The following is a 15,144-nucleotide window of genomic DNA, read 5'->3' as shown; positions in this document are numbered from 1 at the left end:
TGCTCTGAAAAGCTAATCATTTGTATATCACAGCATCTTCTTCCTATCGGTCAAATTTCGCGTCTGTAACACGTCATCTACGTGGTGTAGCAATTTTAATGGCCAGTAGTGTACGTAGCTCAACAATTATGGGGCTATTCGCACAGATCATCTCCCCATTTGGGATCCATGTTTTACCGGTTTTTGTCAACATTAATACTCTTCAACATAGCCCAAAATATGTTCATTGTGCCAGACATTGACGCTTCTAACCGTTCTATTCACGGAAGGATCGTGAAAGGAATGAGTGTACGAAGCCTATTCGAAAGCAAGAGGCGTTTAGTTACAGTTAAATGCTTGCAACTCTGAATGAGGTTGCAGGAGTACAGTAACATGTGTCATTTTTTAGGAAGTTATAAATGTAACTATTATTACGAGGGTCAGTCAAAAAGTAATACCTCCTATTTTTTTTCTACGTTTAATTGTCAGGAAATTTAAATGCAATTACATAGGTTGAAAACCACAACATTGAGGATCATTTTGTCATTTTTCAATGTAATCTCCGCCCATCTCTACAGTTTTGGTCCATCTTTGAACAAGGGCATGTATCCCAGCACGGTAAAAATCACAGCTCTGCTTCCTAAGCCATTGGCGCACTGATGTTTTGACGGCCTCCTCATCTTCAAAATGAATCCCACGATGAGGTTCTTTTAGTGGCCCGAACAGATGGAAGTCTGATGGTGCCAGGTCAGGGCTGTATGGGGGATGAGGCAAAACTTCCCATCCAATTTTGACAATCTCGTCAGAGGTGTGACGACTGGTGTGTGGTCTTGCATTGTCATGCAAAAGAAGAACATCTGCCATTGATTTTGTTGGGCGAACTCGCTGAAGACGTGCTTTAAGTTTTTTGAGGGTTGTGACGTATTGAACAGAATTTATTGTGCATCCCTGCTCCAAAAAATCAACCAGAATCACACCCTCTGTATCCCAGAAAACTGTTGCCATAACTTTCCCTGCCGATCGCACAGTTTTGAATTTTTTCTTCCTCGGCGAGCTTGTGTGACGCCACTCCATTGACTGCCTCTTTGATTCAGGTTCAAAAAAATGCACCCATGTTTCGTCCCCGGTCACAATTTTTTTCAGAAACTCATCTCCCTCCAAACGGAAGCGCTGCAAGTGTTGGGAGGCTATTGTTTTCCTTGCCTCTTTATTCTGATCGGTTAACATTCTTGGAACCCACCGTGCACAAACTTTTGAGTACCCCAATTGTTTAATAATCGTGATCACACTGCCTTTACTAAGAGAAATAATGCGACACACTTCATCTGCAGTCACCCGACGGACACCACGAATGATGTCATCAACTTGCTGAATGTTGTGTGGAGTCACTGCACTCACCGGCCTGCCGCTCCGCTTTTCGTCAGTCAACGGTGTTTGCCCTTCAGCTTCCTTACAACGACGAACCCATCGTCTAACAGTGCTGACATCCACTGTCACAACACCATACACCTTCTTCAGTCTTTCATGAATGCGTATGGGCGTTTCACCTTCTGCATTCAAGAATTCAATCACACAACGCTGTCTCAAACGAACATCGATGTCGGCCATCTTACAAACTTCTGCTGTGCTGCCACCTGTTGACACAGAAAGTTACTACTGCAGTGGATTGCAGAAGAAGGTTTGAGGAATGGCGCCAAATTCAAATTTTTCACTTAACTTAATTTTTTTAAGTAGAAAAAAAAATGGGAGGCATTACTTTTTGACCGACCCTCGTACTTAATAATCATCTGGCTTTAAGCGATAGAAGACAACAATGACTTACAAAATCGTTATTCAGAGTGCTCAGGAGTTGTGCCTACTATATGGGGCTGGTGTAATGAGTTAGTGAAATGTCTGGCAAAGCTGTCGAGATTTTACAAGGGGCCGTATGAATATGCACGAGAAAAAAGTGGATTTACGGTTTTGCTAGCACTGTTCGAAGAAGTCGTTTTCAACGTCGCTGCCACTGCCTCCGGTCATCTGGTGGACCGTTCTAGGAAGATATCGCCACTGCCAGGCGTAATCCAACCGCCTTAAGACCGGGAAACGCCGCCCCGATGAAGCCGGTTAAAGGAATCTCCCCCGTCGCCGTTGTCGTCACCATAGTCGCTACCGCCCGCCTCTGACACATTGTTCCACTCAGACGTGTTACACGAAGAACGACGCAGCTGTGTGGCTGGATTGAAGAGTTTTTAGCAAACAGAACACTGCATGTTGTTATCAATGGAGAGACGCTTACAGACGTTAAGGTAACCTCTATCGTGCCGCAGGGGAGTGTTATGGGGCCATTGCTTTTCACTATATATATGAATGACCTAGTAGATAGTGTCGGAAGTTCCATGCGGCTTTTCGCGGATGATGCTTTAGTATACAGCGAAGTTGCAGCATTAGAAAATTGTAGCGAAATGCAGGAAGATCTGCAGCGGATAGGCACTTGGTGCAGGGAGTGGCAACTGACCCTTAACATAGACATGTATTGCGAATACATAGAAAGAAGTATCCTTTATTGTATGATTATATGATAGCGGAACACACACTGGTAGAAGTTACTTCTGTAAAATATCTGGGAGTATGCGTGCGGAACGATTTGAAGTGGAATGATCATATAAAATAAATTGTTGGTAAGGCGGGTACCAGGTTGAGATTCATTGGGAGAGTACTTAGAAAATGTAGTCCATCAACAAAGGAGGTGGCTTGGCAAACACTTGAGTATTGCTCATCATTGTGGGATCCGTACCAGATCGGGTTGACGGAGGAGATAGAGAAGATCCAAAGAAGAGCGGCGCGTTTCGTCACAGGGTTATTTGGTAACCGTGATAGCGTTACGGAGATGTTTAGCAAACTCAAGTGGCAGACTCTGCAAGAGAGGCGCTCTGCATCGTGGTGTAGCTTGCTCGCCAGGTTTCGAGAGAGTGCGTTTCTGGATGAGGTATCGAATATATTGCTTCCCCCTACTGATACCTCCAGAGGAGATCACGAAGGTAAAATTAGAGAGATTTGAGCGCGCACGGAATCTTTCAGACAATCTTTCTTCCCGCGAACCATACGCGACTATAAGAGAAAAGGGAGGTAATGACACTGGCACGTAAAGTGCCCTCCGCCACACACCGTTGGGTGACTTGCGGAGTATAAATGTAGATATAGATGCAGACGTGGAACCGTAGCACCGTCTCATGTACAAGCAGTTCAATCACAGCCACTGCCCTTACATCGTAGTCGTATTTTGACATCCTCCCATCCCTCTCTGTCTTCCTCAGTACATATAGCGTTAACTGCTATAACACTGTACGTAATACGTGCCGCGGCACAAGGCCACCGGCGCGCTACTCTTCGAATATTCCAGCAACGGCGACCTGCGGTGAGCCCCATGAGTTGTACACACGACGCGCTATCCGCCGCGCCGCCTACCGGAGGGCTCCTGCAGCGGAGCACGCACTGACCCTCATATTGTGTTCATACTTACTGTGCGCAACTGATTGTGTCAGTACCTAATTGTTCCTATGTTTACGTGCATGTTCTCAACTACTATTCACTTGTATGTGGATCAAGAATTATCATTGGTTGAGTGTGGCCGTAGTGTTGACGACAGAACTGACGATGAATAGGGTGCTCACTTCCACGAGTTCAGCTTGTTTAGTTCCTCCTTCGGCTCTTCTGTCCATGGATGCAGTGCTTCAATCTCTCCCCGAACAGCCTCTTGCGGATGCTACCTCAAACCTGTCGGGTGCATTGACTAGGCAGTCTTTCACGCTGACGGCGTACCCGCCGCCATTTCTCCCTTACGAGGGTGCGGTCGAAGACTGGAAGGCTTACGAGAAGCGGCTGTGGCAACACGTTATGTCACTGATACAAACATACGTAACGCTTTGTTTCTTTCTTGCACTTCTGCTCGGATCTACCAATTGTTGTGCTAGTTAACCTCGCTCCAGGGACCCGCATCGTTTTCGTTCGACGAAAAGTGTTGGTTCACCGTAAATGCAAACTTGTAAAGTTCTATCGTTGTCCACAAGTACTACCGCGCTTGGGCAGTCGAACTCTAGTCGCAGATTGCTACCGATGTTCATCACGACTTCCGTGCTGATTCTATGGTCAGTGACGCCTTCATTCGGTTGGCTCTTGACAAAGAGGTGCCTCAACACTCACTAGAAGTCATCTTTGGCTGAAGTGTTAAATATTGCTCAATCTTTCGAGGTATCTCGTGCTGCTGATGACCAGATTGAGGCTTGGTGTGTCACCGTCGCTGTGTCTCCTGTTGCTGGCTGTCAGACGCCGGTCAGTTTTCTGGGGGAAGGGGGGAGGGTGTTGGACGTGGCACCTGTACAACCACGGCCTCCGCGCCGCACAGGACATGGACATGCCAAAAACGACAGCAACGGCAGCGCTCCGCCGAGCGCCCATCTTTCCCATACTGTTTCGCGCACCACGTTCGGCCGCGTGATCTAAGCACTAGGCGACGTGCAACAACTGTAGGAAAAAAGGCATACAGCGTCTGCGCGTCGTCCTCAGCCCCTTCTTGTAGAAATGGTCACGTGTGTCAGTTGTCTCTAATGCTTAAGAATCATAACAAAAAAATATTTATCGCAGTGTGAATGATGGGCAAGTGCCCTCACTACAAGTGGACATGGGTGCAGCCATGATTTTACTGAACTTACAAACTTCTGTGGATTTGGGATCTCCGTCGTTGTCTCCAGTTACTCGACATTTGGTGAGTTACGACAATCAGCATACTAAAATTTTGGGGCAGTTTACGCCGCCCACCTTATACAAATTGTTCGTTCCTTGTCGTTTTGGTAGAGGATGATGCTGGTACCTCTAATTTGTTCAGCCTGGATAATTTCAGTACTTTTGGTTTTTCCATTGGTCCCTTTTGTAGGGTGGTTTAGGTTGAGTCACTAATTTTGAGGTCCACATTACTCTGAAACATACTGGGCGGCTGCGCTTTTCCCGTGCGTTCCGTATTGAAGTGGTTTTGGGTGATCAAGTGTGATCTGCCAGGAAGTTTCAAGTGTAATTAGAATTGGACAGTCCATTACACCGAGTAACTGTTAAAAAACCGACTGGTCAGCTTCACCTTTGAGCTGGCTTTGAAGTTTCAGTTAACCCTCAATCTATTACTGACACCCACCCTTTGCTCCATCCGGACGAGTTATTGGCAAAACTCGTCAGCAGACAGCTTTTCTTAAAAACTGATTTGTCTGAAGCCACCTGACAGGTTCTTTGGATGAGGATTCTAAACAGTTCCTTGTAATTAACACGCGCCGCGGGTCGTACCTTTATCAGCACCTCTCGTTCGGTGTGGTTAGCGCCCCCGGCGATTCTTCAGCGTTTTTTGGAACGACTGATGTTGTCCATTCCGGAGACCATCAATTACATAACTTCCTTGTGATGGGTTCATCCCTGGAAGAGTATTTACGTAACTTACGCCCCTTGTTCACGATCTTACATACTGCAGAGTTGAAATGTAACTGGCCAAGTCAGCTTTTTCAAACATCACCGAGCGAGGTGGCGCATTGGTTAGCACACTGGACTCGCATTCGGGAAGACGATGGTTCAAACCCGCGTCCGGCCATCCTGATTTAGGTTTTCCGTGATTTCCCTAAATTGCTCCAGACAAATCCTGGGATCTTTCCTTTGAAAAAGCACGGCCGATATCCTTCCGCATCCTTCGCTAATCGGAGTGTGTGCTCCGTCTCTAACGACCTTGTTGTCTGTGGGACGTTGATCACTAATCTCTCCTCTCTCCTCAAACAATCGTATTGTAGTTGGAGTTTTAGGTTTCTTGGGAAGGTGTTACTCCTCCATGTTATCATATGACTACAGTCAGAACTCTGCCTCGCACTACAAATGTCAAAGAACTCAAGGAATTTTGAGTAAAATTGCTTACTACAGGTACTACAGATTTCCGCCGGGAGAGGCTGTGTTGGCCCATTTCCTCCATGTGTTGTTGCACGAGAACGTTCTTTTTCAATGGACGTCGGTTTGAGAGTGCGTGATCTCGCTTATGAGAGCCAATTTACATTCTTCTCCTTCTCTGGCTACTTTCCGTCATGGCCACCACCTGGTTTTGGCTAGATGCCTCTCATCTTGTATTCACTGGCCATCAGTAACTGCTGGTATCAGTACATGAATTGCTTCTGTGTTTGTGTCTGTGTTCTCATTTATTGTTTACTTGTATGTTAATTGTGGCTGTGCGGTTGTTTCTCTTATAGCACAATATTAAACAGAACTCTGAAATTTTCAGCCGCAAGAGCAAAAGCAGGAACAGAACCAGCGCCAACTTCAGAGTCCGGCCCATCGTCAGGGCCCGGTCCATCATCAGGGTCCGGCCCTTCATCAGCGTCGGGCCCTTCGTCACCGACCGGTACTTCTTCAGTGACATTGGAGACATCGGTGGCATCACAGGCATCACACAGTGGTCTGTATGTCAGAGGAGTTGACAAAAATAGAAAAAGCTTTAGATATAAAACTGAATTTTTATGTAACAGTTTTTGAGGTCGCTGATTAGAAATTCCATATTATAGTTTCAAAATTAAAAATGACAAGTAATACTTATAATGAATTTTATCCATAGTGGATGCTATCGAACTACATGACTGTTCCTTTATAGGGTGTAGAGAAATACCTGCTACCAGTCACAATAAAGTGTTTATTTATCACACGACCGGTTTCGGGTTTGCGCCCATAATCAGGTGTTTATACATCCATGTACATGATTATACTGTTGGAGATCAGGGTATAAATACAAAATATATTTGCTGGTGACTAAACAGATACAAGTGGCAAGGCAGCATTTGACGAAAATATATCTGTACTTACATAAAGATGAGGCACCATTATTATAGTTACGCTGTGGTGGCAGTTTTGCCACTTGGTTACACACTTGTTATCATTTTCACGTCCATGTTTCATTTTACCAAGTTTAGGTGCATATTGCACTATTAGAAGGTGCACTTGTAAAATACACTACGTTTACATACAAACATGTGGGCTGTGGTCAAAGAACTTAGACATAGCAGAAGTAAAGATGTAGCTCATAAGAAACATGTAGATTATGGTCAAAGAACTTAGCCACAGGAAGTGCATGGGTGTTGCACATATAGAAACTTAAAAAGCTATTATAGACTGCGAAGTTTTTTGATACATAATATTAAAATTCTTTATTCACATTTTTGTCAAAGAACTTATATCTAATAAGTACAATGACGTTAAATATATGAAATTACTAAAAGCTATTACAAATTTAAAAAATGACAGCTAGAACTGTTTTGAGCCACACTGTTGTCAGAGAACTTAGATCTGGGAAGTACAGTAATGTTACACACATGAAATTTTGAAAGCTATTACAATTTATAGAATGAAAGTTACAGATTGTGTTTACAATATGACTATTACAAATTACGATAATGACACTTGGACTGTTGTATGACTGCTACATCGAATTTCCATAGAACTAGTCCTATCACACAATTATTTTACTTTTAATTACAAAATTTATAAACAGGAAGATGGTGTTACAATGAGCAGTAGTTCGGCAGGACTACTTGCAGATAGTTATATTAACCACACAGGAAATAAATTTTTCATGTGAGATAGTTCACTTGAAAATATAATAATATACTACCAAACGTACGTGGATGATACTATTATCTTGTACAGTGGTATGATTGAGAAACTTGCTAAAGGCCTCAGCAGCATGCACAACATCAACTTAACTGTAGAACATCAAGTAGATAAAGGCATCAATTTTCTTGACCTTTCAATATCTAATGTAAACAGCAAATATGCCTTCCAGTCATCCAATATATCACAAAATGTCATTCTTCAGATCCACACTCAATTGTATCCATAAAATCCCACTCAGCCTTCATGATGAACAAAAAGAAATTAACATTATTAAAGAGATTGCACATAGAAATGGATACAGCCCAGATTTAATTGATAAAATTACAACAAAATCAGAAAGAAAGAATGCACACCTACTAAATCAGATTCACAATATGGAAAAAACACATTCACCTGCCTACCCTTTACAGGTAAAATTTCATACCAAATCGTTAACCTCTTTCGAAAAACTGGTATTCAAATTTCTTTCAGCACTAACAACAAGCTACAACAGCACATCATCCACAACAGTAAGACAAACAACCAATGCCATCACAAATCAGGTATTTAAAAACTTTTATGTGACAATTGCCCATAGTTCTACATTGGCCAAACTGGAAGGAGTTTCACTATAAGATACCGTGAGCATATGGGTGCCTTCCGGCTAAATAATTTTGATAAGTCCACGTTTTCAATGCATATAAAAGACCATGGTCACTCAGCCACAGCCGTTACAGAAAACCTACAAATACTACACACTGTGAACAAAGGAAAGAAAATTAATCTGCTTGAAGAGCTAGAAACTTATATCCACAGCTCTAACTCACCATACTCTATTCTCAACGGACAAGTGGAGCTTGCATAAAAAGCCTACCTTCACATATTTCACGAAATATTCAAAAACAGAAACTAATTATCCTCTGATATAATAACAAAGTAATATTCTATGGAAATTCGATGTAGCAGTCATACAACAGTCCAACTGTTATTATCGTAATTGGTAATAGTCATATTGTAAACTCAATCTGTAACTTTCATTCTATAAATTGTAATAGCTTTCAAAATTCCATGTGTGTAACATTACTGTACTTCCTAGATCTAATTTCTCTGACAACAGTGGCTCAAAACAGTTCTAGCTCTCATTTTTTAAAATTTGTAATAGCTTATAGTAATTTCATATGTATAACATCATTGTACTTCCTAGATCTAAGTTCTCCGACAAAAATGTGAATAAAAAAATTTAATATTATGTATCAAAAAACTTCGCAGTCTATAATAGCTTTTTAAGTTTCTATATGTGCAACACTCATGCACTTCCTGTGGCTAAGTTCTTTGACCATAAGCTACATGTTTCTGTATGAGCAACATCTTTCCATCTGATATGTCTAAGTTCTTTCGCCACAGCCCACATGTTTGTATGTAAACGTAGTGTATTTTACAGGTGCACCTCGTAATAGTGAAAGATGCAGCTAAACTTGGTAAAACTGAAATATGGACTTGAAAATGATAAAAAGTGTGTAACTAAGTCGCAAAACTGTCACCACAACGTAACTATAATAATGGTGCCTCATCTTTATGTAAGTACAGATATATTTTCGTCAAATGCTGCCTTGCCACTTGTATCTGTTTAGTCACCAGCAAATATTTTTTGTATTTATACACTGATCTCCAGCAGTATAAACATGTACGTGAATAATGGGCGCAAGCCCGAAACCGGCCCTGTGACAAATAAATAACCCTTTATTGTGACTGGTAGCGGATATTTTTCTACACCCTAATGTTTATAATATTTTGAAAACTGTAAACATTCCAGCTATAATGTAATAATATGTACACTAAAAAAATGTAAATTAGAAAAAATCATAAAAATCTCCCATTCTCAGTGTCGGGATAGTTATAAATTTTAAAATCAAAGTCCGTATCATACTTATCAGCAATTTGTAAAAAAATTTCAGACTCATTATCAGGAAAAAGTAAAAGCTGTGGGGCGTCTGTTGACTAATTTTTACTGTTGCTGGGTTTCATTTTGCTCATGCTCAAAACAAGTGGATTTGAAGATACCGGGAAGTAACGAAAAACATCTTCCATAGTATTTATGCTTGAATTTTTCCTGATAACCCTGCATGATATATTTTTGTCCTTACTTCTGGTTTCCTGAGGAATCTCATATAACTGACCTATTTTCAGAATTCTTGATTCTGTTGTCTAGGCACAGTGATGTAGGACTTTGTGAATTGTCGTACACATGTAATACTAAGGGAACTTGTCTACGTACATTTCCACAATATCACGACAATTGTTTTTTAAATTTTTCGAAGCTCAAGTTATAGGCACATGGCGTGACCTGCAAGATAACGCGAAACTGATATATGAAATTTTCGTCAGGTCCCAGAATTTGTGCAAACACTGATGATTAATGAAAAAAATGACGAGCAGTGTTGCTATAGTTGGAGTTCCTATACCGAGCTTTTGAGCGATCACCAAGAAGAACCTAGCTGCCTTTGAAAGCCCTTGTTAAGTGCTTTTTCCCGAATCTCAAAACGATTTTTGTCTTCTTTTGATCGCAGCTGCTAATATTTTTACTAGCAAGTTTATATCCAAGGTGAAGTAAACACTGAAAGCAACGAATGTAGGCATGTAAGGCTGATAATCCATAACGTATATTGGGAACATGTATCACTATATTTTTTACAAAATTGAGATTATTAAAATGTTTAGATGTTGCTACACAGAGGTAGAAACGCATGGATGATGTAAAAGATCACTGCGAAAACTGTTTGATAATGAAATATTATTACTTATGATTTGAAACGAACTAGTGACACAATCTGATCATCAATATATTTTTACCCATTTGAAGTAGAATCTGTGTTTCCATATAAAAATTGTAGCCTCTTTGGTCTACGAAAACAAAGTGACAAAGGCTTACAATTTTTCCGTACCACTCCTTTTTTTTTGTAACAGACTGTCTAGATGCTGGCTGCAATATAATCAACGATGTAATAAAAACATTAACGTCGGAATCTCTTCCATTAGTAACTTTTGTTTGTGTTCGATGTGCGGAAGAACTATCTAAATCCTATTTTAAAATCAACCTGACATTGAACATATAAAATACTTTCTGATATGATTTAAGCGTATTTGTACTCTGACTTTGGAACGAGTTTCGATTATGTATATATCTGAGAGGTGACAGCGAATTTTGCTTCTACCATTTTTTCGTTAAGTGGGTTAGATAAGAGCATTGCCTTTTTTCACTGAATTCCTAATAATCATGTACTGGTATTTAGATAACTTTACGTCGACGGCTTCGGAAAATGCGCCGTGGGCAGACATTTTAATACTGTGTGTGTTGCTGATATTTTAACGCTGCTTTTTATTTATCAGTCTGCAATGGTGACTCTGTCAACGTTTCATTGACAATCCTGGCAATTTTAGAGGCAATGGAATAACGAAGACTCATTTGATTAGCCAGAGACAATTCCTGTTATATTAATCAGTGGCTGATTGATTGATTGATTGATTTTAACCGAGAGCTAAAATAGCTTAGGTCTGACCCGCCACTGACCGCACCGAAACTACGTTTATTGCGCGGTATCGCTCCCTGTATATCTAGTAAAGCCAACCAGTGCCCTTAAATAGTGCAAGGAGTCCCTCTACCAGTTTTTTGTTAGACGCAATTTCTTCAGGTCAAGTTGTCCCGAAGATTCTGTATCTTTTACTCTCCAATGCCATGCATTCAAAGATTAGGTGTGATGCAGTTTCTTCACCCTCATCACAGGTACTACATTTAGGGTCCTATTCCATTTTATGTAGATTTTTTTGAAGTTCCCATGGCCTGTTATCAGCCCAGTCATGAGTTTGATCTCCTTCCTGTTAAATCCTAGGATCACAGAGCTTCTTTTAAAACATGACTTAGGCCTCATTACCTTACCATGCTTTTGTTTAAGGACCTTGGTCCAATATCCTATGTGCTGTTTCCTAAGACCATTCCGTAGTTCTAATTTAATCATAGCCTTGTTGACTGTCAAGGCAAGTTCTTGTCCAATAAATGGAGTTGTTGCCCCCACCCTAGCCAGTTTATCGACTTGTTCATTGCCACAGATCCCTGAGTGGCCAGGGACCTAAGGCTTGATGAGGCAGTTGGGAGTTATTATATAGTCGGCGGGCATTTCCCCATCCATACCCATATTTACCTCCCTCACTATGTTAGTGTGTGATTCTGGATATCCGAATGAGACCCAGTTTTGGCCAGTCTGTATGCCCCATCTGCTGCCTCCATCTTAACCCAAAGGTGAAGTGGAGGCATATCCACCATGACTTCCATTCCAGCAGTTGGTGTGCTGCTAATTCCGCCCGTTATGGCTAAGCAGGCCAATCTCTGCACCTTAGGAGCTCTTTAGCAGCAACCCGCTGTTCTACCTTCTTCCATCACACTAAGGCCCCATAGGAAATCCTAGGTCTAACCACTGTGGTGTTTATCCAGTGCATACCATGGGGCTTAGGCCCCAGTTTTGCCACATGCTCTCCTAGTACTCACTAAACTGCTTTTTGCCTTGGAACAGACACTCATAATATGAGGGATCCAAGTTAGCTTCTCATCCAAGGTTACCCCTAGATATTTCACTGTCCCCTTCACTGGTAGAGTTGCATCAAAGAGCTTTAGATTCCAACTTTCATGCTGAATATGTCTCTTCGTAAATGGCACCACAACATTGGTCTTAGGATTAACTCTCAGATCCTGTTTAATGCACCATTTTTGCACAGTGTCCAACCCTCCTTGTGCATATTCGTTCTTGTGGGCAGCCTCTAGTGGTCTTAATTACCATTTTTTCATTCATCATGGTAGCCTCTACCTTCCTTCCACTAAGCATGCCTCTGGTCCACCTACATACAGTGGTCCCCAGGTCATGCATCTCTGCTGCCCTTACCATGGAATCTAAGGTCGTGTTACTAAAGTCCCCCTCGATATCCAGGAAGATGTAGAGAGCTATTTCTTAGAAGTGAAGTGCTTTTTCCACCTTCCCGAAGAGTTGGTGGAGAGCTTTCTCACATGATTTACCTGGTTGGAATGCATGTTGGTTCAGGTATAGAGCGACCCTACTTAGCCTCCTCCCCAATGTATACATTAACCAGTTGTTCCAATGTTTTGAGGATGAAGGTGGACAGACTGATTGGTCTCATTCCTTGGCCTTGGTATGATCAATTCTCCCTGGCTTTGGAATGAAGACAACCTTTACTGCCCCCAAGCACTGGGGATGATTCCTACTGCTAAGCTAACTCTGAATAGCCTGCATAGGATTCCTATAAGCTTTCCTCCTGCCTGTTGCAGGAGAGCTGGAAAAATTCTATCTGGGCCAGGTGACATGAATGGTTGGAATGTTCCCATCACCCTCTGGATTTGGTTGGAGTTCACACACTCGTTGGCCAGTTATCAGTCCTCTCTTTGAGTGCATGAGAGCCATTGTCTCTCTGGGGTCACATACTGGTCTGTGTTATCGGGCAGAGCATATTGAGGAAAGTGAGTTTGGAGGAGCAATTCCAGCGTCTCATGTGCTGTCTTTGTATATTCCCCATCCTCCTTCCTCAACGTACCTCCTGGAGTAATTGGTACTCTAGTGAGAATCTTGTGAAGTCTGGCTTGTGCAGCTGTGCCTTCCACTTCCTCACAGAATGCCTTCCACTATGCCCCATTTGCTTGTCTTATTGCAAGATTGTAACTGAGAAGGGCCTCACGATATCTGGCCCATTGTACTTTACGTCTCGTAATATTAAACAATCTCCATACCTATTTACTTTGCGTTACTAATTTCTTATTCCACCAAGGAACACTCCTATTTGTGCACTTTCTGGTGATTGTGCAGTTGTCCTGATATGAGGTCTCTATGGCAGCCTCTGCTACTTCCTCAAATTCTACTAGCTTCCTTATTGCGGTTTTAATTTCCGATAAGTCTAAGTGAAGGTCCCTCCTATATGTCTCCCAGTCTGTTTTCCTGGGATTTCTGTAAGTCATGGTCTGTCTGATTCCCATTTCAACCTTGAATTTAATGTTCATGTGGTCCGATGAGGATGGCTCCAAAACCACATGCCATTGTTTGACATAGCTACCCATAATCATGGAACCAACTGTTATGTTAATTACTTCTTCCCTTCTGCTATTCCTGAATGTAGGTTCATTGCCCCTATTCAGGACCTGTAGGTTGGTAGCTAAGAGGAATTCAAAAAGGTACTCACCTCTACTATTGGTGTCCTTGCTGCCCCACACTAAGTTGTGGGCATTGGCGTCGCACCCCACCAGCAGTTGGTCACCTTGCCGATGGCAAGTCACTACCAGTCTCCTCACCTCCAAGGGAGGGGGAGAACTGTCTTCGTAAGGAAGGTATGCTGAGGCCAAAATAATTTCCCTCGTGATACCTGACTCACATTGCTGCATTTTGATGCTCACTAAGTCCCTAGAGCAGAAATCCATCACTGGCATGAAAGAAATGCCATTTCTAACATAGATGCGTATTCTGGAGTTTCTTAGATTCCTAGCATAGATCAGCTTACCTCCCGTGCCTCCGAGGCCTGTTACATCCCCTTTGTATAAATAGGGTTCTTGTGTCAGGGCCACGTCCACTTCTTGTCTCCCCAGGCAGCGACTCAGGGCAGCAGAGGCCCCTCTACTGTGCTGCAGATTAATGTGCAGCACCTCCAGGCTCTGTCTTACTGCTATCTTTGAGAACCCTGACGGTGACCTATGAGAACCCTAAAAACAGTTACAGGTCCTGATCCCGCATTGCGTCCAGGGACTTCTCACCATCCCCCACCACCAGGGTTCGTCCTTCCGGAGCAACCTTCTGGTTAATCACTCTCCAGTTTTCTGTCGGGACTTTTAGGTTCTGGGCCCCTATTTTCCCGAACAGAATCTTGGGAAGGGACTTTCTTAAGGATCTTGGGTAGCCATAATGATATCTTTGTGGTCTTAAGAAGCTCTTCTGCGGTCTTAACTATCAGCTTCGCATCTTCCCACAGTGATATCATGGGCACCTTGTCCTTGAGGCATTCCACTGTTAGCACCCCCTCACAGACAAAAATGAGTGTACCACGATCTAGATAGACCTTCCTGAAGTTGGGGCCTGGGCCAGCGTCCCCCCTCCCCCCAATCTTTTCAAAGAGGGCCATCTGTACTAGTTCCTCCTGATGCGAGGTTATGGCCACCAGTGGGTAACCTTCCTGGATAACTGCCATCCTAAAAGCCGAGAGTGCAGTACTGTAGTTCTGTTTCCCTATTTCTTGCCTCAGTTTTTTCTGGACTCGCTTATCCAGGGAGGAGGGAGTCTTTGATTCCTGCCTTATCCGCTTATTAACTGTTTTTGACGTTGTGGGGGTCTGTGTGTCCCCTTCAAACTGAGACAGTTTTTTCCTGGGGGTCTTGGGATCTAGTCCCTGAACTTCCCTCCACTTTTTTTTAGGAGGCCATTCTTTTCCTTCCTTACCCCTCTGTTCCCTGAGTAGCTTCCTCGTTTGGGCCCCAGACAAGCC

At 42.6% G+C, this 15,144-nt stretch overlaps 1 protein-coding gene across 1 annotated transcript in view; it reads left to right on the top strand.

Annotated features, from left to right (window-relative positions):
• The window catches only part of LOC126298620 (uncharacterized), a 109,142-nt gene that overhangs the window by 74,611 nt on the left and 19,387 nt on the right, over positions 1 to 15,144 (top strand). Inside the window, exon 2 of the mRNA XM_049990025.1 lies at positions 6,260 to 6,433. Coding sequence (XP_049845982.1) covers positions 6,260 to 6,433 — 174 coding nt within the window. The remainder of the gene's footprint in view (positions 1 to 6,259; positions 6,434 to 15,144) is intronic.

The sequence above is a fragment of the Schistocerca gregaria genome, chromosome X (genome assembly GCF_023897955.1).
Source record: "Schistocerca gregaria isolate iqSchGreg1 chromosome X, iqSchGreg1.2, whole genome shotgun sequence".
NCBI lineage: Eukaryota > Metazoa > Arthropoda > Insecta > Orthoptera > Acrididae > Schistocerca > Schistocerca gregaria.
Note: the sequence above shows the minus strand (reverse complement) of the source record. Positions and strands in the feature narration are given on the sequence as shown.